The sequence below is a fragment of the Bufo gargarizans genome, chromosome 3 (assembly GCF_014858855.1).
Source record: "Bufo gargarizans isolate SCDJY-AF-19 chromosome 3, ASM1485885v1, whole genome shotgun sequence".
Classification (NCBI taxonomy): Eukaryota; Metazoa; Chordata; class Amphibia; order Anura; family Bufonidae; genus Bufo; species Bufo gargarizans.
This window is the reverse complement of record NC_058082.1, coordinates 299,045,073-299,069,751: the sequence shown is the minus strand read 5'-3', so window position 1 is coordinate 299,069,751 and position 24,679 is coordinate 299,045,073. Positions and strand designations below refer to the sequence as shown.

Here is a 24,679-nt window from a genome sequence, read left to right as displayed (position 1 = left end):
TTTTATAACTAAAAAATAACTTGTATTTTATATATATATATATATATATATATATATAGTGTCCCTAAGTTCTTTTTTATTTTTCTAATATGTTTAGACCTTTCAATATTTCCAGTAGCCATAACCATTAAAACAACAAATCACCCGTGACCACTAATTGGCTTTGGAATATAATATATCAAACAAAACTGGTTGGACAAAGAAATTGCATAGTGTTGCATAATTTGATATCAATCCTGAGTAAGGATAGGCCATCAGTATTAAAATGTCGGAAAACCCTTTTAATGATCCTGCAGAGAGGTCATGAGAGAGCTGAGTATCTGCACACTTCTCTCTCTCTTGACTGACACCGATCTGTGTGATCACTGCAGTCAGGACAGGCTGAACAAGTAAGTGGAGCTGCAAGACCTTTAATGATGTCACCAGTGGAAGGGGCCAAACCTGGAAGAGCAGAAATGTGAGTTTTTATTAAAGGGGTTATCCAAGTTCTCAAACAGCTCCCCCATGTGCTGGGCCCCTCACAGGTAATATACTTCTCCCTGAACATGAATGAAAACATTTGGTGTCGGGAGGGGGGGGGGGGTAGCCAACGGCAGGCGGGGACGGGGGCGAGCCTCCCTAGCATCACGGGTGGCGCTAGGGAGGCTCGTCCCCGTCCCCGCCTGCCATAGACTGCTCCCCCCAACACCGAATGTTTCATCTTGCGCAGGGAGTGGGAAACGGGGTAAGTATATTACCTGTGAGGGGCCCGGCACATAGGGTGGCTGTTTGAGAACTTGGATAACCCCTTTGAAGAAGCAGTTCTACAAACATTTTTTTCTCTGAACTGATGTAATCTGTAGCGAAGTTAATCTTCTTACCGGTGACCATTTGTGACTTATTCTTTCCCTTCTGATCCTCAGCTCTGTCATGTGACCAACTCTCTAATCTCCAACTGACACAGGATAAAAAGTTTGTAACTTCTCTATTCATTCCTATGAGACTGACATTGAGGCTCCCATAGGAATACAGAGAGAAACTGACTTCCTGTCCACATATAAGATGAAGGAAAGTCAGTGATGGCCACATGACACAGCTGAGGATCAGAAGGGAGGTTATAACTCACAAATACAATCACTGGTAAGAAGATTACCATCACTGCAGTTTACATCATTGTTGTGCCTTTTCATACGTAAATGCATTGATATCCAATTCATTCTAGTCAAGATGGATGTTCATTGCCTTTAAGAGCCATGCTCGACTATAGTTACAATTTTGTATGTCTTGAGTAGGCCAAAGTAAGGTTGCAAAAAGGTTTCTACTCTTCAGTGTTATTCTTCTCATGAATGTACCAGTCTGAGAAGAATACTACTTGTCTACTTATAAATTTATGACAAGAGATAAAGATAAGCTCTATTCAGCTAGTGATAATTAACTATACAATTAGGTATTTATTAATGAAGCAAAATATATAATATGTATGTATTCATTTAATGAGCCTTAGTTAGTCCTTAGCATAAGACAATTAGTAGGACATATAATACATATATATATATTTTTTTATATGTTATGAAGACAACATTTATCCAGTTTACTATATATATTTCTGACTAGGAGAATATTTGTCTCTAAAAGAGTGTCTGTAAATATGTGTATTTTGTAACAATGAATCATATCTTTGGTATTTTTATGGTTAATTATTTTTATGACCATAATTAATAATTATTGATTGAATTATTACTTGCTGACATCATAGAAACATAGAATGTGTCGGCAGATAAGAACCATTTGGCCCACCTAGTCTGCCCAATATCATGTACCTTTTTAACAGATCAGAGAATAATTTTTTTTGTGATAGTGCTTCATTAAGGCTGAGACTAGAATAGAGTCTACCTTTTTATTAAAGGATATGCCTTGTCAAGAGTTAGTTGTGCAATTTCTTGCCTTTATCAATTTTTGTATTACATGTTTACTTATTTTAAGCTTAAAATAATTTTTGGGGTATTTATAAAAAAATTTCAGCAGCTGTCGTAAAGGGTTAACTTCTGCCTAGCTTTGAGATTCGTATTTTCATTTAGTGCTAATCATCTAATAACCCTTATCTTTAAATTATTAATAGTTAAAAACACGTATTTAGGCCAAATTCGTATCACTAAGATAAGAATTGAGCTATAATGAGTGTTTGTAAGGTCAGAGATTAGAGCCCTCACCTGAGCTGCCTGATGAAACACAATAAAAATACAGAACCTGCTACTAGAGAATCTCAAGGGTGTAAAGAGAAAGGGGCTCAAACTTTTTAATGAAGACCAGCTGAAAACATTAGTACAATGCAATAATAAGAAAATGACCCTAAAGGTGTCCATACCCTTTAATGAGGGCAAATATAGTTATGGGCAAATATGACACTCTAATAGCATCCAAAGAACATATGGGGTCATTTATCAAACTGGTGTAAAGTAGAACTGTTTATACTAGACTTATAATAGAAATGCTTATTCTTTACAGCGATTGCGGACAAGAATAGGAAGTACTCTATCTTTTTTGCGGGGCCGCGGATTGAAACTACGAATGCGGACAGCACATGGTGTGCTGCAGGAATCTTTTGCAGCCCATTGAAGATTGTGGAATGGATGTGGAACCAGAAATATGGTTTTGTGAATGGACCCTTAATGGGTTTTCCGAGATTTTTATACTGATGAGTTATCCTCAGGATAGGCCATCAGTATGTGATTGGTGGGGGTCCGACACCTGAGACCCCTGCCAATCAGCTGTTTGAGAAGGCACCAGCACTCCTGTGAGTGCCGCATCCTTCTTGGAGCTTAACAAGCACAGCACCATAATTGTACAGCAATTGTGCTTGGTATTGCAGCTCAGCCCCATTCAATTAATAGTGGTTGAGTTTTGCCTAGACCACGCAACAGATGAACGTGTCGTCACCAACATACTGATGACCTATCCAGAAGATAGCAACATTAGTTAGACTCTGTAAACTGTGGCCAATGTGTTCTCTCTGGAGATTATCAGTGCAAATGGGTGTCCCATTTATAAGATGACTCTCTTAAAGGGAGTCTGTCACCTAATTTGAACCAATATAACTAAGAGCATTGCCCCACAGAACTTTTATTCTGCTGAAAAACAGCTCCGAAGAGCCCAGCTCCGCTGAAAGTGCCCAAAGCAAACCAGACTGAAGAGGGGAGGGCTGCTGTAGCTGCTCTTATCTAGGGATTAGTAGCAGCTAGAAATATGAACATGACCTTGTTCGAAAGCTGGCATTCCAACCTTTAAAACCATTCCAGAATCACAGCATTATATACAATATATCAGAAGATATAGCTGTTAGAAATCGAGGCGGTTTTTACTTTCACTTTCAGCAGGGCACTTGGGAGCTGTTTTCTGTTAGTTATATTGGTGAAAATGAGGCGACAGACTCCCTTTAAAAAAAAGGGTAATACTGCATTTAAGCTCCATCGAAAGTAAAGAAGGGATGTGTAAGAGTTCAATGAGATATGCTATAAGCCACTTGTCAACTTTTATTTGAAGCAATATCTAGAGAGAAAAATAATGAAATTTGTTTCATAAGCCACAGAACATGAAGAGAACACTGAATATATTTGAAACAACTAAAATAAATGTCAAATTTTACAGTTTCAGGAGGGCAGCCTATATTAATCTCTGCCTAGTTTTCAAACTATAAAGCTGTGGGATGTGTACTGTGGGTAAATACTATGGGGGAGATTTAGCAAACTAGTGAAAAGTAGAAATAGTTTAGTTGCCCATAGCAACCAATCAGATTTCACCTTTCATTTTCCAAAGGAGCTGTCAAAAATGAAAGGTGGAATCCGATTGGTTGCTATGAGCAACTAAGCCAGTTCTACTTTACACCAGTTTGATAAATCTCCCCCTAGATTCTAATGAGTAAATATGTAGACTAGGGGTTCAGGACCTTTTCTAGTCCATGGCGCAGCCTGTCAGACTGAGTACATTCCAATGGCCTGAAAAAAAAACTAAAGGAATATTATATAGTAACATAGTAATATAGTTTGTAAGGCTTAAAAAAAAGAAATAGGTCCATTCAGTTCAGCCCAATATCCTGCAAGTTGATCTAGAGCAGGGATGCCCAACCTACAGCCCTACAGCTCTTCCAAAACTACAAAACTCCCAGCATGCTTGGACAACCTACAGCTATTAGGGCATGCTGGGAGTTGGGAGGGGCGCAGATTCGCATCCCTGATCTAGAGAAAGGGAAAAAAATCTGTGAGGTAGAATCGGCACTGTGAACCACATGTGGCTCCAAGGCCATAGTTTGTGCACCCTAGGTGTACACAAATGTCTTTGCGGTCATCTCCTATTGTTCAGTCAGTATAATTTTTTTTTTTCTTTTTAGAAACTAAAGAGATGCAAAAGCATAATCTTAGGTACTCACAAACACTCAGGCACGAGAAACAGTATTATGTAATATTACTTCATAAAAAAATAAGATCTCTCATACCCAGATTCTCTGTGACAATGATGGAACTCTGGAAAGGTTTTAGCGCATCTCCAACCAGGTGGATGTAATCTTCAAGCACCTTCATGAGGAGAACAGAGCCTGGGGCCACCTAAGAGACAGATGTTGCTTTCTTTAATTACACATCATGTTTTCCTCAGCAGATTAAGTTGAAATCACAAAAGAGCAAATTAACCTAATGGTTAAATAAAGTTCTACAAGAAATTTCTATTTATAAACCATGCTCCTTAAGGCTGTGAACATTCAAAATGAAAGACAAGTGTGCAAACAAGTACTGGTAAGTAAGGTTTCTTTTTCGTGTAAAAATGTGTAGCTGTAGACTTAGGATGAATTCAAAGGTCCTCAGCAGGATTGGCAGGTGAAGGCACAGGCGCCGTACAGAAGAGAACTGCTGGCGACCCTCTTTCCTGTACTGTCCCTGTGTGGGATAACGACGTGCACAGCGCAACGTGAGACTTTAGACAGGGCGAGGTGTGATCACATTTACAATGTCTGGCCCTGGTAATCAAAGTGGAGTGGGTGCAGCAGTTGCAGAGAGTAATGGCAACGCCCCCATTGCTCCTAGAGGCTCATTTGCATATATTTAAAATTCATTTTACTCAGCAATGCAGGTACATATGAACATGGGACCAAAACAGATACCTTCATATGCCAAGTGCAAATGCAACAGGTCAGCCAATATTAGGCTACTTTCACACTTGCGTTCAGAGCGGATCCGTCTGGGGTCTGCCCAGACAGATCCGCTCCTATAATGCAGACGATGGAATACATTCAGAACGGATCCGTCTGCATTATATTTTAGAAACAATTCTAAGTGTGAAAGCTTCGGACGGATCCGTCCAGACTTTACATTGAAAGTCAATGGGGGACGGATCCGTTTGAAAATTGAGTCATATAGTGTCAACTTCAAACGGATCCGTCCCCATTGACTTACATTATAAGTCTGGACGGATAAGTTTGTCTCCGCACGGCCAGGCGGACACCTGAACGCTGCAAGCTGAGCGGAGCGGAGGACAAACGGTGCCAGACTGAGGCATTCTGAGCGGATCCGCATCCACTCAGAATGCATTAGGGCAGTACGGATGCGTTCGGGGCCACTTGTGAGAGCCTTCAAACGGAACTCACAAGCGGAGCCCCAAACGCTAATGTGAAAGTAGCCTTATAGGTACAAATCTAATGACCAGTGATCCCATACTTGCTGAATGCACATTATTTTGTTGTTTGCTGTTCTATCTGGAACAGATATATCAAACTGGTGTAAAGGAAAACTGGCTTAGTTGCCCATAGCAACCAATCAGATTCCACCTTAGATTTTTCTAAGGAGCTCTGCAAAGTGAAAGCTGGAATCTGATTGGTTGCTATGGCCAACTAAGGCTTCATTCACATGTGCACTATCATTTTCTGTTCTTTTGCTCTGTTATAGGAGCAGAAGAACAGAAATAATGGAAGTGCTGGATTTGGCAAATAACTTACACAAATGGAAACTTAAAGATTGCATTGACTATAATGGGTCTATTCGATTACCGTTCGGGGGAAGATTTTTTAAAGGAGAAAAAGTCCTGAATGCATGACTTTTCTCTCCGCTATTTTTGACAAATTCTGCCTCCAATGAATATGTGAACATAGCCTTAGCCAGTTTTCCTTTAAACCAGTTTGATAGATCTCCCTCTTTGTCATTTTCACCACCCTTATAAGTAAGGTTACAAAATGTATGGTGAAATGAAAAACAGACTGCTTTTACTGTACCATGCAAGCAAATCCACTAAGATGACAAGGAAACCTTTGGTCTAGGAGCTTTACAGGAGATAGAGAATCGGTGATAACCCCTTACTTTAACCTCAACCACTGATATGAAGAAGGTTATGTCTTTAGCATTTGAATATATCTTCTGAGAAACTCGGAAGCATCTTGGTCCGATCTGGTATTCCTCAGTTCAACATATTTTCATTTTGCTAGAATACCAGTTTTTTTGTCCACAGGAATTAAACACATGTAGAATTTCTTTTCCTAGATCCCCCAATGACTAGCCGATTGCGGAGTCTCCCTGGTGATCAGAAGTTATTGGCAGGAGACAAGGGCTTTACATTTTATCCCACTGAAATCAACGGACCATACATTGACTAAATGCAAAGCATGCATGCAAACACTTTGGGTTTCTTCTTGCTGATATTACAGAACTATGCAAAAATAAAATCTACACTGTAACAAAAAACCTGAATGCAATGTTAGGTATACCCAAATCTAGAACTGCATAGCCTTCCAGAATTCTGCACGATTTAGACAGGACGACAGCAATGAAATAACCTTCCACTTCTCTTCCTGCACCTAATTGTATTGACAACATATTACATTGCACTGGTATATTATCCCCCGCTTGTCACAGAAACACACACGCACGCGCACACACATGCCGCCCACGCTACAGACAAACGTCACATATGCACAGCTCAATACCACATTGTCACTGCTCCCCACCTGCTGAGCGTCCTCCCACTTCTCTCTATTATCTGCATCCAGTATGTGGCTGACGGCTTGGAAAAACTTCTGTATATAAAGAGAGATTTCATGAGAAGGGAGAAGGAAGGATTATGCAAGAAGTAGATGGAGCAACATTTAAAGGCTGCAATACATAAATGAATGAATAAATGCACAGGCAATGTAAGTCAGCAAACGAGTCTTGATAAAAATCACAGTAATAAGGATATAAAATTCCATAACAAGATAAAATGAACAACATGTCAAAGAGATTCATGAGCAAGTTGTTGGAAATGAACCTGAAATGTCGTCACAGGTAAAACATATGTAGCAATACCATCCAGCTTAATAGAGAAATGCTATTATAGTTGCCCAAGAGCAAAAAACTAAAAGCAGTGCATTTCCGACATACAGAAAAAAAGGACCCAAAAACTTTTTCACAGCGCCTTTGGAAAATAAAAGGTGGAATCTGATTGGTTGCTATGGGCAACTAAGCCAGTTCTACTTTACACCAGTTTGATAAATCTCCCCCTCTATGGCCTTTTCAGATGACCGAGTTCCACGCTCCAGACTCGCAGTGTGAGTATGCGGCAGCTGCCGTCCTGACCTCTCAACATAAAGCTGTTAATCCAATACATTCTAGAACTCTAAGGCCTAGTTCACACGAACGTATGGCTTTTATAGTTTTTTGTGGTCCGTTTTTCAGTGATCCGTTGTTCTGTTTTTGAGTTCCGTTGTGTTTCTGTTTCCTTTCCGTTTTTCCGTACCATTTTTCCGTATACCATGTACAGTATGCAGTAATTACATAGAAAAAATTGGGCTGGGCTTAACATTTTCAATAGATGGTTCAGAAAAAACGGAACGGATACGGAAGACATACGGATGCATTTCCGTATGTGGTATCTTTTTTTTGCGGACCCATTGACTTGAATGGAGCCACAGAACGTGATTTGCGGGCAATAATAGGACATGTTCTATCTTTCAACGGAACGGAAAAACGGAAATACGGAAATCCATTTTTAATGCGGAACCATTGAAATGAATGGTTCCGTATATGGAACACAAAAAAACGGCCCATACACTCGCAAAAAAAAACGTTTGCGTGAACTAGGCCTAAGGGTTACATAGTACCATAAATCAGTATAATGCTATGCAATCCCGTCAGTGCTGGGAGGTCAGGACGGGAGCTGCTGCATACTCACGCTGCGAGTCTGAAAGGGGCCTATGCCTACTATTATGCATAAGGCACTGGAAAGTAGGGAACATCAGTTATCAGTCATCCAGTTCACATGAAAGGCTATGTGCCACAATGGGCATTTATCAGTTGATATAGGTGATAAAGGTCAGCTCATCGGACAGGTGGTCACAAGCCCCTTTTTTCCTCATTGCATGACTGTTGTGAGGAGGAGTTTAAATGCCATGCCAACTGCGGTTGAACACTGTGCTGGGACATGCCCTTAGAGTTGCGCAAATAGATTCATATGAATCGATTTGTCTCATCAAGCACTATGTGTGCTAGTTACGACCCGGACATTCAGTCAAAATTATAAAAAAGTCCTCCTCCTTACTCCAGGCTGGAAGGCTGGGCAAAGAATAGAGGTTAGTGCACTCAAAATGGGTGAAAGTGAAGTGTATGCAAATTTGCCATCACACACTGGGCTCCCACCCCCAGTGACTTCAGGCATCACAGGGTCACCACTCGTGGGGCACTTCTGCACCTTGGGCTTCCAAGCACATCTCAGCCCATGGCTTTGATCCAGCCATCCTCGGTCACCTACCAGATGGCATTATTGTCCAAAGGCGTCCATCCTAGGGACAACTGCGTGGTTCTACATCCTGGCCACAACTCTAGACCAGCAGGACCTGATGAGAACATATACTATACTTGATCTTAGCCAAAAGGCCAAACATACTTAAAATCAATGTCAAGATAATAAACGCTGCAGTATAGGCTATACGTACACAATGAGGCCCCGGCAGCGCGATCCCCATGTAGCTCACTGTTAATTGCCACAGGCTGTACCTGTAATTGCCGGTCGGTACCTGAACATGGTATTTCAATCAAATAGCATGTATAAGCACGGCCTGGCAAGTAGAGGTGCAGCCTTGCAATTAGTGGTGAGCCGCATGTGGACTATGCTGCCGGGGCCCCATCATATACGGTCAGCCTTACCGTAGCCTCAGAAACAGCAACTGACTGAAATAAGGAGGGTGAGAGTATTACACAGCTTGACCTGACTTAAAAATGAGTGGGAGAGATGAAAAAAGCAAGCTGGGATACCATGGAAACCCTCGTGGCATTTTTCCCACACTAAATCAGATATAAAACTTTGAGTTTTAGAAGATGTAACCTAAAGCTGACCACATATGGTGCCATTTTTGGAGGATTTAAAGATCTTGCTATAATGATAAGAGATAATTATTTCAGACTGCTGTTTCAAGTTCAAATATTTCCTTTTCTATTGCTGTAAATGGATATTAAAATGTGTGGCGCTGCATACAAAACAGATGGTCATTCATTAGAAAGAGGCAAAAATCACAGGTAACGATTACATAATTAACGATGGAAACGTTGCATGTTCTTGAATCAGGAGAGACATCATGCTATATGCCTGCACGCAAACAAAAAGGGGCTAATCGCAGCAGAAGACTATTTTACTCAGAGGTGGACAAGGCGATGGATGGATTATTGAACAAGATATTGGGCAAAAGGAGGAGAGAAGAAAAAAATACAGTTACGATATAAAAAAATATAGAGAGTGAAAACGGAATGTGGAGGATTAAGAAAAGAGGGCAAGCGAATAATGAGAGAGCAGACTGCACAGCACTGTGTGCCGGCCGTAATACCACATTATACACAACATGAGCTCTGTTAACAAGCAGAAGAGCTTTTTATGTGTGTGCTACAACTCACTGTGACAGCACTTACAGGCTCTGTCTGAATGTTACGCATGAAAATACAAGCCTGCTTCTGCAGCAGAAGTCAAGGTAAAATGTGTAACAGGAGGACATGGCGAGCCATTAAGAGAAAGAAGCAGGGGTCTAGATTATCATTTACATGAACGAAATGGAGGAACATGCAAGGGACGGAATCAATGCGGGTTATGGGTAAAAGCTCAACCCAATCACATTTTAAAGTGAAGTCACTCAACTCTAAATGAATGGAATTCAACCCCAATTTTGCAAGTGGCATCTACAGTGATCAAGTAGTTCAGTGCTTAAGGGCTTAAATTGTGTTGTATACAATACTTGTATCCCAAAGGCTGACAGACAGTTGCTGGGTCTGGGCTTGTCCCACCCCCTGGGGCCAGGAGCTGGAGCTAGGGAGTGTGCGGCTAGCATCCGATGTGTGAGAAGCTGCTGGAGAGAAACAGTCAAAAGGGATACAACGACCCTGCAAGCTAAACCAGCCAAATAACAGCCAAAACTAGTGCCAGCCTCTGAGAGAAAGGACATTGAACTTACTGAAGGTTGAAGGCCATTACAAAAGGGAAAGTTCAGGGACCAATACATCAGCGATGGTAATGTATGAAAGTAGGCTGTGGACTTCACTGCATTTGGTTGGGGAAAAGCATCAGGCACCCTACCCTTTTTGAGACAGTCTGGCCATCGGTTAAAGACTACACTCCACAGTTGGGCATTGTAGTGCTACCTTGAAAGTAAAAATTCATTGTGAGAGAGACTTTTCACTACTTGACTTGTCTGTATGTATAATCTGTCTAAATTGCTTCAGTAAACAATTGGCACTCCTCCCCAATATTCCGAGGGAGCCCTACCTTGCACCCTAAAGCCCACCAACACCAAGGGCATTCCATCTACCACCAGGCAGGAGATCTGCCTCAAAAGGAGGAAAGTTTGTGCTATTCCCAACACTTCACAGTCCAGGGAGTGCCAAAGTGAGGACTGCTGTTGTGACTACTACTACTCCTCCTATGAATTTATGGTGATTCACTTTGGGCACATTTTGGGGAGAGACAGTCAGTAAGAGTGTGAGAAACCAAATGGAGCCTTTTCGATTCAGGTAGAAGCAATTTGGATCCAAAATGAATCGACCGCAAGGTTCAGCCAAATCAAACCCAAATTGAAATTTCAGTGATTCACTTATATCTACATTCACCAGCTTTCTAAACTAAATTTCCTTGCTTGTTTAACCTTTCTATGATTTGAATAGTATGAATTGTATTAGTTAATGAGAATTGACTCCCATTAACTATATAATTATTGCTATTTAATAATGGAGGAAACTTCTACAATACTGGCTTATTCACATGAACCCATCAGTGAATCCTCTAGGCTATCAACAATGTTCAACAAAGGTCTGTGAATATAACTGACTCAGGTTTAGTAGCCAGTTTGTGTCAATAGAATGCTTTCCCCCTATTTTATATTCCAGTATGTACACTTACCTGAATGTCTTCAAAGGATGGTATATAGGTTGCTCTTTTATAAGTATCAGTTACATTGCGCAAGATCTCAACACAGAAAAGAAGATCTCCACTGTAGTAATTCTTGGTTGACACCAACTCCAGCATGCTCCGTACAACCAGTGTCATCCCTTGCCCTGCCAATAAGCGCTGACCTTTTGCCAAATGTTCACGAAGCTGTTGGACAAAACAGAATAATTATAGATTAAAAATAAAATAAAATAACTCACTTTAAAGGGGTTATCTGAGAATGGTAACTACATTCCATACGGCCAGGTACAATGTAAAAAAACTAAACGAAAAACACCTTTTAAAGTATTCCAGGTCCAATGCTAAGCTTCCTAGGCTTTGCTGGGCCAAAAGTGTGATGACACGTTAACATATACGTCACAGTTGTAGGCCAATCAATAGCCTCAGCAGTGACATGTGCAGGAGCGACACATGATAGCTAAAGTTTAGAGGCCATGTGCCATTCATGATGCATCACTGAAAGGCTTGCAACAGTGGCATGCATGTTTAACTGACATCACACTAGCAGGGGCTGGCAAAGACAGGAGCTTGACCCAGGACAAGGAATATGTTGACCAGATGAGTGTCTTTTTTAAATTTTAAATTATTCTGTGTTTGGTCCTTTGGAATTTGGAACAACTCTGCACTGCTTTTTATTGCTCATTTGTTTCCTGTAAAGTGTAAAATTAAGCAACTTTCTAAACAATCTTCCTTAAAATAATTCCCATTTTGCTGCTGTAGAGTATGTGGAAACTCTTCACATAGCTAACATAGTCAGAAAGCACACAATCCACAAATACAGCAAGGGACCCCCTCTCCCTTCTCCACCTTTTCCCACACGAAAAAAGGCTTAAACCAAAGGCGCATTTAGACGGTAGTCAATTGTCGCGAAGGAACAGCTTCTCATTAAGTGGAGGTGAAGCACTGCATTTACATGCAGCAATCACCTCCACAGTATAAGAACGAGAGATTGCTATTGCGATCACTCGCCCTCATACAGCTGCATTGTTTCTGGGCAGCAGATCGCTGTTTGGACAGAATGATCTAATGCCCAGAAATGATCATTTACTTGCAAGCACTAATGATCATTTCAACCAATGAATGAGTGTTTTACTCATTTAATGGGTGATCGGTTGCACCTTTAGACAGGCAGATTGTTGGAAACGAACGTTCATTCCTAATAATCTACCAGAATATCACCCCATCTAAATCCACCTTAAAGAGAACCTGTCACCACAATGTTCAAAATAATCTGAAGGCACCGGGTTATAGATCAGGAGTAGCCGAGAAGATTGATATATATTTTTGTGGGAAAAGATTCAATAAAACTTGTAATTTACACACTGACACATTTATGTATTTGCTTTTTTGCAGTCCTGTGAAAAACTATTAGTACAGGAGGGAGGTGTTATCAGTGACTAATAGCAATGTGTGCATAAGTGTACATAAGAGATAGCTATCAGTCACTGATAACACCTCCCTCCTGTACTAATGGTTATTCACAGGGCTGCAAAAAAAGCTAAGAAATAAATGTATAAATTACAGGTTTTACTGAATCTTTTCTCACAAAATAAATAAATGTATATATATATATATATATATATATATATATACACACATACACACACACACACACACACACACACACACACACACACTATAATGGGATCTCCACAGCAGTCCTTCCCCTTAACTTTGACCTTCACAGCAGCCCGCCCCTTTAACAGTGAGCTTCACAGCACCCCAATCCCTCGACAGTGACCTCCTCAGGGGCCGCCCTCTTAACAGTGACCTATACAGTACCCTGCCCCTTAACATTGACCTCCATAGGGGACCGTCCCCTTATCTGTGACCTCCACTGTTCCCTGCCCCCTTAACAGAGACCTCTACAGCACCCATCCCTTTAACAGTGGCTGCAACAGTACCCCGTTCCCTTAACAGTGACCTCCACAGCGGCCTGCCTCCTTAACATTAACATCCACAGTGAATGCCCCTTTAACAGTGACCTCCACAACACCCGCCCCTTTAACAGTGACCTCCACAGCACCCGCCCCTTTAACAGTGACCTCCACAGCGCCCTGCCCCTTTAAGGCTAGGGTGACCAGTCGTTTGGTCGCTCATAAAGAAGACAAAAAGACAGACAAACAGAAACTCATTTTTATATATGTAAGAGACTAGCAGAAGGACTCGGTTTTGCATGGGTATATTTCATGTACCTCATTTAATGTTTGTGTGTGTCGTTAAAAGATAGACAGTATTCCCCATAACAGTGACCTCTACAGCACCCTTCCTCCTTAATACTTAACTCCACAGCCCCCCATCCCTTAACACTGACCCCCTCACAGTGCCGCACCTTCTTAAAATGGGATCTCCACAGCAGCCCATCCCCTTAACTTTGACCTTCACAGCAGCCTGCCCCTTTAAAAGTGAGTTTCAAAGCAGCCAACTCCTTTGACAGTAACCTCCTCAGGAGTCTTCCCCCTTAATAGTGACCTATACAGCACCCCGCCCATTAAAACTGACCTCCATAGCGGACCATCCCCTTATCTGCAACCTCCACTGTTCCCTGCCCCATTAACAGAGACCTCCACAGCACCTGTCCCTTTAACAGTGACTGCCACAGTATCCCGTTCCATTAACAGTGACCTCCACAGTAACCTGCTCCCTTAACAGTGACCTCACAGTACCCTGCTGACTTAACAGGGACCTTCACAGCAGCTGCCCCTTTAATAGTGGCCCCTGCCCCCTTAACAGTGACCTCCACAGCGGCTTGCCCCCTTAACAGTAACATCCACAGTGAACGCACCTTTAACAGTGACATCCACAGTGCTCTCCCTATTGACAGTGACCTCCACAGCGGCCTGCCCCCTTAACAGTAACATCCACAGTGAACGCCCCTTTAACAGTAACCTTCACAGTTCCCGTCCCTTTAACAGTGACCTCCACAGAAGCTGCCCCTTTAAGGCTAGGGCTACACATAACGACATGATAGGCATGATATAATGATAGGCTATGGTGTTGCACTGTGACATGCTGCGACTGCGACACAACAGTCGCAAAAAATCCATCCAAGATGGTAGGTCCTAGAGTGCTGGGACCCAGTCTAAAACATTCCCGGACACCTGATGTACCTGTGTGCCAAATTTGGTGACGATCGCTCCAGTCATTTGGTCGCACGTAAAGAACAGACAGACAGAAATTCATTTTTATGATATAAGATATACAAAAATATAGACAGTTTCCCCCATAACAATGACTTTTACAGTGACTGCCCCTTTAACAGTGACTTTCACAGTGACCACTCCTTTAACAGTGACCACCCCTTTAACAGTGACTTTCACAGTGACCGCCCCTTTAACAGTGACTTTCACAGTGACTGCCCCTTTAACAGTGACTTTCACAGTGACCACCCCTTTAACAGTGACTTTCACAGTGACCACTCCTTTAACAGTGACCACCCCTTTAACAGTGACTTTCACAGTGACTGCCCCTTTAACAGTGACTTTCACAGCGACCGCCCCTTTAACAGTGACTTTCACAGTGACCACTCCTTTAACAGTGACCACCCCTTTAACAGTGACTTTCACAGTGACCGCCCCTTTAACAGTGACTTTCAGTGACCTCCCCTTTAACAGTGACTTTTACAGTGACCGCCCTTTTAACAGTGACTTTCACAGTGGCCGCCCCTTTAACAGTGACTTTCACAGTGACCGCCCATTTAACAGTGACCGCCCCTTTAAGAGTGACTTTCACAGTGACAGTCTCTTTAACAGTGACTTTCACAGTGACCGCCCCTTTAACAGTGACTTTCACAGTGATCGCCCCTTTAACAGTGACTTTCACAGTGAACGCCCCTTTAACAGTGACTTTCATAGTGCCCGCCCCTTTAACAGGGACCTTCATAGCGCCCGCCCCTTTAATAACAGTTACCTCCACAGCGCCCGCCCATTTAATAACAGTGACCTCCACAGTGCCCATCCCTTTAATAACAGTGACCTCCACAGTGACCTCCCCTTTAAGCAGTAAAGAAAAATGGCTGGGTTTTTTTTAAATCCTGGAGTAAAACAGTTTTTATTGCAGTTGGGATTTGAAGAAAAAGACTTGCAGGCTTATATTGACTAATGTGGGTCATTTTTTGGGAATATCTTATGAACGGTACATCCTAAAGCACTACGATCTCTCCAGTCATTTGGTCGCACGTAAAGAACAGACAGACAGAAATTCATTTTTACGATATAAAAATGATAAAAAATATAGACAGTTTCCCCCATAACAATGACTTTTACAGTGACCGCCACTTTAACAGTGACTTTCACAGTGACCACTCCTTTAACAGTTACCACCCCTTTAACAGTGACTTTCACAGTGACCGCCCCTTTAACAGTGACTTTCACAGTGAACGCCCCTTTAGCAGTGACTTTCACAGTGAACGCCCCTTTAGCAGTGACTTTCACAGTGATTGCCCCTTTAACAGTGACTTTCATAGTGCCGCCCCTTTAACAGTTACCTCCACAGCGCCCGCCGATTTAATAACAGTGACCTCCACAGTGCCCATCCCTTTAATAACAGTGGCCTCCACAGTGACCTCCCCTTTAAGCAGTAAAGAAAAATGGCTGGGTTTTTATGAAAACCTGGAGTAAAACTGTGTTTATTGCAGTTGGGATTTGAAGAAAAAGACTTGCAGGCTTATATTGACTAATGTGGGTCATTTTTTGGGAATATCTCAGGAACGGTACATCCTAAAGCACTGAGACCCGGTCTAAAACCTTCCCGGACACCTGATGTAGCTGTGTGCCAAATTTGGTGAAGATCGGTCCAGTCGTTTGGTCGCACATAAAGAACGTACAGACAGACAGATGTCTAGACAGACAGTCAGAAATTTATTTTTATATATATAAGATACTAGCAGAAGGACCCGGCTTCGCACGGGTATATTTCATCTATTTCATTTTATGTTTCCGTGTGTCGTAAAAAGATATTGAGTTTCCCCCATAACAGTGACTTCTACAGTACCCGCTTCTTTAACAATGACCTTCACAGTGCCCGTTCCTTTAACATTGTACTCCACAGTGCCTTCCCCTTTAACAATGAACTTCACAGTGCCCGCTTTTTTAACAGTGCCCGCCCCTTTAATAGTGCCCTGCCCCTTTAACAGTGACTTCCACAGTGCCCGTCCCTTTAACAGAGACCTCCACAGTGCCTGCCCCTTTAAAAATGACATTCACAGTGACTGCCCCTTTAACAGTGACTTTCACAGTGACCGCCCCTTTAACAAGATATACATATATATATATATATATATATAATCAATCTGCTCAGCTTCTTATGCTCCATAACATGGAGCTGTCAGATTGCATTGGATTTTAAGAACAGGCTGCAAACTGAATATCAAGGAATGAAGGAAATTCAGTGCAACTACCTATCTATCTGTCTGTCTACTATCTATCTGTCTGTCTATTATCTATCTGTCTGTCTATTATCTATCTGTCTGTCTACTATCTATCTATCTACTATCTATCTGTCTGTCTACTATCTATCTGTCTGTCTATTATCTATCTGTCTGTCTATTATCTATCTATCTATTATCTATCTGTCTGTCTATTATCTATCTATCTATTATCTATCTGTCTGTCTATTATCTATCTATCTAATCTCATTATCTATCTGTCTCATATCTATCTATCTATTATCTATCTGTCTGTCTATTATCTATCTATCTATTATCTATCTGTCTGTCTATTATCTATCTATCTATTATCTATCTGTCTGTCTATTATCTATCTATCTATTATCTATCTGTCTGTCTATTATCTATCTATCTAATCTCATTATCTATCTGTCTCATATCTATCTAATATCTATCTCCTATATAACTACCTATCATCATCTGTATGTCTTTATTCCTAAATGATCCATTACAAAAACTCCTGACAATTTTTCCCCCCCTAAAAATACTTTAACTGCAAGGGTCTTTGGCCCATCGTGTGGAGCAGTAGTAAACCCTGCCAGTTCTGTGCAAGCACTTTGTATGGTTCTAAATTCGGAACAAACTCTGATTCTGCGTTAAATTTGGCTCAGTAAATTGCTAGGCCTTTTTATGCGAACTGATTAATGAGGCTCAGGTTAACTTGCAAAAAGTGCCAAGTCTGGTAACAGACCAAAACACCAGCACAGAATGAATTACACTGATGTCCTCATAAATTGAGAAATTAGCATACTTTCTAGCCATCGTGAAGCATCTCTGTAACTATCCGCCTGCAGAAGTGTGATTACAATCAATACAATCTCCTCTTTTCAAGCAGTGACAGATTTATATTATAGGAGACTGCAGACTTAGAACTTTTGCCATGTTAAACCTTGGCCACCAGCTGACCCCACTACAAACGACGCCAATTCATTTCAACATTCAGAGAAGTTGTATTTCGGCCTTGTCCAATAACCTAGAGGAACCTGATGGAGACAACCACGTCAGCCCTGTGCCCCACAACGATATGCCTATCATGTATTGGAAATCCAGCCATATTGCTAGACTGAAGCAGAATACTCAAAATGCCTCCAAAGCATGGCTTTCAGAAGTGGAGAGCAAGGAAAACATTTCATTTCGCAATAACATTTTGGTCCATCTCTATTTTTGATTTAAAAAAAGCATGATGGAAAATAATGCATTGTTTGGTCTGGAATGACCAATGAACGCCGTAACATGAAAGTATAAAGCACCCTCTAAGGCAGGAGAGCAGACCATTGCATGTTAATGGGATAATTTGATAAGACAAAGGAACAATCATCCATTCTGCTGTGCTGCATTACCATAATCCCACTCGCTCGACCAAGATGAATCCAGTGCAGGTTGGGATAATGTCCTAGAGCAGGGGTGCACAACCTTTTTTGGTCTGGGGGCCGCATTGTCACATCGTTCTATTTCAAGGGGCCGCAAATGTTGATCGGCACTCATCTGTCTATTACACAAGCCAGTGCAAAGTGACTGGGGAGGAGTGATCGCTGCCACAGTCGTGCTGCAGATAATCGGACATCTTTCATCCTGATAAATAATGCAAATCAGCCGACAAATGAGCAATTCCTTGATAATCGACTGATCAGCTGCACGATTATACCAGCCAGATATAAGATATGAGTGCTCCTATGAACACTTGTTCCCAGTAATTGTCCCAAATATCGTGCTGCGGCATAGCCCCCTGGAACCGAAGAGTTATACTTACTTGCTCCCCGCCTCTCTAGTTCTTCGAATTGCCTCAGCTGTTTACACCTGGCAGTGCATGGATATGGTCATACACCACTCCAGAGAATGACTGGCTTAGGCGGTGATGTGGCCACAAGCAGCGTGTCACTGCTGAAGCCAGACATTGACTGGAGCCGTGCAAGTGACCATGGCCATGCACTGTCAGGTGTAACCAGAGCAGGACCCGGAAGATCGAGGCAGCGGGGGCAGTGCAGAGGACCAGAGCGGAGTAGAGCAGTTAATTATGAATTTTCTGTTTCAGAGGCCATGCTGCAGGAACTTGTTAAAAATCATTTTTTACCAGAAAAGTGGCGACATTTCCTTCCATCCTGCCTCCTATTTATAAATCAGCGTTTTCCTTCACTGCAGAGGACGGAGCTCACTGGTTATCACCATCTCCTGCCAATCCAGTTATAGGCGCCCTGCAGTAACCAGTAAGCACATTACCTTGCTAGTGGGGAAGGCGCCTATTGGTTAACGCTTGAATGACCAGGCCCGTAAAGGCCTTAAGGACCAAACACTTTTTTGTGATTTAGCGCGCGTGGTGGTTCAAATGGTTGTAACTATCTTATTTGTTGGACTACCAAAATAATTTTTGCAACAATTTTTATTTGGGGGAAACTGTACAAAACGTTTTTAAAAAGTATATTTTTTTCAAACTATAGCTCCTTATTCTTTAAATATGCAAACTGACACCAAAATAAATTATTATAATTGGTTCTCTATTTTGTGTAGGCCGTTTTGCTATATAATATGAAAAGTTTCACGTGAATGGGGCGGTAATGGTGACGGTTTTGATTGGTGTGGGTGTTTTTTCTTTTATGTATCTTTTTTTTTTTACTTAATATATTTCTGCTACATAATATGTCCCCCAAGAGGTCATAAAAAGACTTTAGGGCACACGGTCACTTTTTAAAATTTTGCACTTTTTCATAAAAAGACTGTGGTGGGACAGTGAACACTCTTTTATTAAGCACTTTTTCCTTTTTATTTAATTTTTTAATTTATTTTGTTTTCAAATTTTTTTGAATAATTTTTTAACTTTTTTTATATATATTTTTTTTTACCACATAATTTGTCCCCAAGAGGTCACTGAAAGACCTTTGGGAGACAATAAGTGACTTTTTTTTGTACTATTACCACTGTAGCTGGATCATCCAAAGGAGCCCCAGTTTTAGGGAAACCAGCCTGCTGCGGAGCCTTTGTACCAGGGCAGCGCTCCTCTGTTCCCGAGACACCCAGCGATCACATGATCGCTGGGTCCACACTGCAGAGTGCTCATAGAAGAGAAGGAAGAAGCGCTAATAAAGCGCTTTGGTCTTCTCCTCAGCTTCCCCGCTCTCACTAATAGCCGGGGACCCTTTCTGCTCCTGCTACAGTAGAGGAGCAAAACCTGTGATCCATCTGCTGTGCGGCGCTCTGTGCAGAAACACAGCTGATTGCAGGATCAGCTGTGTTTCTGCCCAGCAGGGCGGGGGCCGCAAACCATGGCTCTGGGGGCCGCATGCGGCCCGCGGGCCGCAGGTTGTGCACCCCTGTCCTAGAGCAACCTGTAAAATGTCTGGTCCTGCCTTCCAGAGGGATACTGAGGTCTACTGTTCCCAAATTAAGGCCTAGAATAGACTCATCTGGAGCATAATGACATAAATACCATAGCAAGGACCATGGCCCAGTAAGCCAAGTTTCAAATTCAAGAATTTGTGATAATTTTTGGATTTTACATTTTCTTTGATGTGTCCTATCATGAAATTATGGTTGAACTTAAACTGGGGTGCTGGACGCATACTGACTATTAGATATTTAAGTCTGCAGGCCAGCCCTGTATACCTGTGCACAAGTCAGCCATGTGCTTGGAGTATGGCCATGCTGCAGTAATGACGGGGTCGGGATTCTAGCATCTCATTTCCCAATAGAAGTCAATGGGAAAATAGGTTTCTGAAACAGATCTGGCATTTTCAAAGCTGTGATGACTACTGGGGATGAGCAAATCGACTTCAGATGAAACATCCAAAGTCGATTCGAATAAACTTTGTTAGAATACTGTACGGAGCGAGCGCTCCATACAGAATTAGAATGTATTGGCTCCTATGAGCCGAAGTTATTACTTCGCGAAGTCTCCCGACACTTCAGGTAATAACTTCATGAATTAATTTCTACAGTAAAAAACCTTTTTACCAAACTCAGGTTTGGTTCCAAGGTAACACTGCAGAACCTTATAATACCACTAAGCTGCTGCATAACCTCATAATACATACCTCAGCTGCTGCAGAACCTCATAATACCACATAAGTTGCTGCAGAACATTACAATACACACCTCAGCTGCTGCAGAACTTCAAAATACAAAACTTAGCTGCTGCAGTACCTAATCTGCTGCATAACCTCTTAATCAGTGATGGTCAGTTCGCAGTGTTTGCCAACGAACACATGCGGGCTGCCATCTTGACTCACCCGTCCGGCGATGCATAGGTAAGCCCTTACCTGTGCCTGTGCCGGGAGCCGGTCTGAAATCGGTCTGAAATCGGAACTGCCTGCTCCCGGTGGCCGCATTTGATTTCAGACCGGCTCCCGCCACAGGTAAGGGCTTACCTGTGCATCGCTGGACGGGTGAGTCAAGATGGCAGCCCACATATTTTAACACATTACAAAACCAATAACTGCAATAGTACCCTATGTACTTACACTATGTAAACATATGCAATCTGCAAACCGCCCAGGACACATGTTACATACCTGCACACACCCAAAAAACTGTGATTACCATACACACTCTACAAACCTTTATACACACAGTATAGCCATACACACTCTACAAACCTGTATACACACAGTATATCCATACACGCTCTACAAACCTGTATACACACAGTATATCCATACACACTCTACAAACCTGTATACACACAGTATATCCATACACACTCTACAAACCTGTATACACCAGTATATCCATACACACTCTACAAACCTGTATACACACAGTATATCCATATGCATTCTAAAAACCTGTATACATACAGTATAGCCATACACACTCTACAAACCTTTATACACACAGAATATCCATACACACTCTACAAACCTGTATACACACAGTATATCCATATGCATTCTAAAAACCTGTATACATACAGTATAGCCATACAGACTCTACAAACCTTTATACACACAGAATATCCATACACACTCTACAAACCTTTATACACACAGTATATCCATACACACTCTACAAACCTTTATACACACAGAATATCCATACACACTCTACAAACCTGTATACACGCAGTATATCTATACACACTCTACAAACCTGTATACACACAGTATAGCCATACACACTCTACAAACCTGTATACACACAGTATATCCATACACACTCTACAAACCTGTATACACCAGTATATCCATACACACTCTACAAACCTGTATACACACAGTATATCCATACACACTCTACAAACCTTTATACACACAGAATATCCATACACACTCTACAAACCTGTATACACGCAGTATATCTATACACACTCTACAAACCTGTATACACACAGTATATCCATACACACTCTACAAACCTGTATACACACAGTATATCCATACACACTGTACAAACCTGTATACACACAGTATATCCATACACACTCTACAAACCTGTATACACACAGTATATCCATACACACTCTACAAACCTGTATACACACAGTATATCCATACACACTCTACAAACCTGTATACACGCAGTATATCCATACACACTCTACAAACCTGTATACATACAGTATATCCATACACACTCTACAAACCTGTATACACGCAGTATATCCGTGAACATTCTACAAACCTGTATACATACAGTATATCCATGCACACTCTACAAACCTGTATACATACAGTATATCCATGCACACTCTACAAACCTGTATACACGCAGTATATCGATACACACTCTACAAACCTGTATACACACAGTATATCCATACACACTCTACAAACCTGTATACATACAGTATATCCATACACACTCTACAAACCTGTATACACACAGTATATCCATACACACTCTACAAACCTGTATACACACAGTATATCCATACACACTCTACAAACCTGTATACATGCAGTATAGCCATACACACTCTACAAACATGTATACATGCAGTATATCCATACACATTCTACAAACCTGTATACACGCAGTATATCCATACACACTCTACAAACCTGTATACATGCAGTATATCCATACATACTCTACAAACCTGTATACATGCAGTATATCCATACACACTCTACAAACCTGTATACACACAGTATAGCCATACACACTCTACAAACATGTATACATGCAGTATAGCCATACACACTCTACAAACATGTATACATGCAGTATATCCATACACATTCTACAAACCTGTATACATGCAGTATATCCATACACACTCTACAAACCTGTATACATGCAGTATATCCATACACACTCTACAAACCTGTATACATGCAGTATATCCATACACACTCTACAAACCTGTATACACACAGTATATCCATACACACTCTACAAACCTGTATACATACAGTATATCCATACACACTCTACAAACCTGTATACATACAGTATATCCATACACACTCTACAAACCTGTATACACACAGTATATCCATACACATTCTACAAACCTGTATACACACAGTATATCCATACACACTCTACAAACCTGTACACACACAGTATATCTATACACATTCTACAAACCTGTATACACACACAGTATTTCCATATACACTCTACAAACCTGTATACACACAGTATATCCATGCGCATTCTAAAAACCTTTATACACACAGTATATCCAAACACATTCTATAAACCTGTATACACACAGTATATCCATACACAGTCTTTAAAGGGAACCTGTCACCTCCAAAGACCATCTCAAGCCACCGGCAGTACCTGACAGTAGCCAGCATCGTGTTTCCGCCGGTAATTTTCTTCCTGAAGGCCGATGCGGCTAAAGCTCAGAAAACGTTCTTTTATCCCCTGGCGGCGCGCTTCTCTAGTCATGCTTGAAGTGAAGGGGGCAGTGGCCTCCTTGCTTCCAGTCAATATAACCACACCCCCTTCCCTGCCCCTTCGCTGGGGTTCTGCAGTTTTTTTAAACTGATGATCTATCCTCTGGATAGATCATCAGCATCTGGTCGGCGGGGGTCCGACACCCGGGACCCCTGACGATCAGCTGTTTGAGAAGGCAGCGGCGCTGGCAGTAGTGCCGCGGCCTTCTCGCTGTTTATCGCAAGGCCAGTGATGTCATGACTAGTATCAATGGCCTGGGTGCGGCTAAGCTCCATTCAAATGAACAAAGCTTAGTCCCGCCCAGGCCATTGCTACTTTATTTCTTTTTTTACTAAACTGCACTCCTTACTGCTAAAGTTGCATGTGGCTCTAGCTGAGTGCCTTCTTTTGCCTACCCCTTGTCCCAGCTCTGACTGCAACTGATTGACCACACTGCTGAATGCATGGAGTGTACTACTAAGTAGCCGGTTGCAGTAAATGTTTAACATATTTTACCACTATTTGAATTTATTCAAAATGCTAAAAAACTGGGAAAATTCACAATAGTTAAAAAAGCAGCAGTCCATAAACAGTCACCCTCATGTGCCAAGACTAAAATATATATATATATATATATATATATATATATATATGTGTATTATAAAAAAAAGTCTACACACCCCTGTTAAAATGTCAGGGTTTTTTTGCTGTAAAAAAATGAGACAAAGATAAATCATTTCAGAACTTTTCCCACCTCTAATGTGACCTATAAACTGTACCACTCAATTGAAAAATAAACTGAAATCTTTTTGGCGGAGGGACGAAAACAAAAAAAAATTATGTGGTTGCATAAGTGTGCAAACCCTCTTATAACTGGTGATGTAGCTGTGTTCAGAATTAAGCAATCACATTCAAAATCCTGTTAAATAGGAGTCAGCATACACCTGCCATCATTTAACCACTTCAGCCCCGCTAGGTGAAACCCCCTTCATGACCAGG

The 24,679-nt window shown here is 41.5% G+C and overlaps 1 protein-coding gene across 9 annotated transcripts in view; it reads right to left on the bottom strand.

The window, feature by feature from the left end:
• Positions 1 to 24,679, bottom strand: part of ADGRB2 (adhesion G protein-coupled receptor B2) — a 509,181-nt gene that overhangs the window by 54,150 nt on the left and 430,352 nt on the right. For all 9 annotated transcript variants that reach the window (XM_044285131.1, XM_044285132.1, XM_044285129.1 and 6 more), the window contains 3 exons: positions 11,368 to 11,562; positions 6,962 to 7,030; positions 4,469 to 4,577 (listed from right to left, as the gene is read on the bottom strand). In XM_044285131.1, the coding sequence (XP_044141066.1) occupies positions 4,469 to 4,577; positions 6,962 to 7,030; positions 11,368 to 11,562 (373 nt within the window). The remainder of the gene's footprint in view (positions 1 to 4,468; positions 4,578 to 6,961; positions 7,031 to 11,367; positions 11,563 to 24,679) is intronic.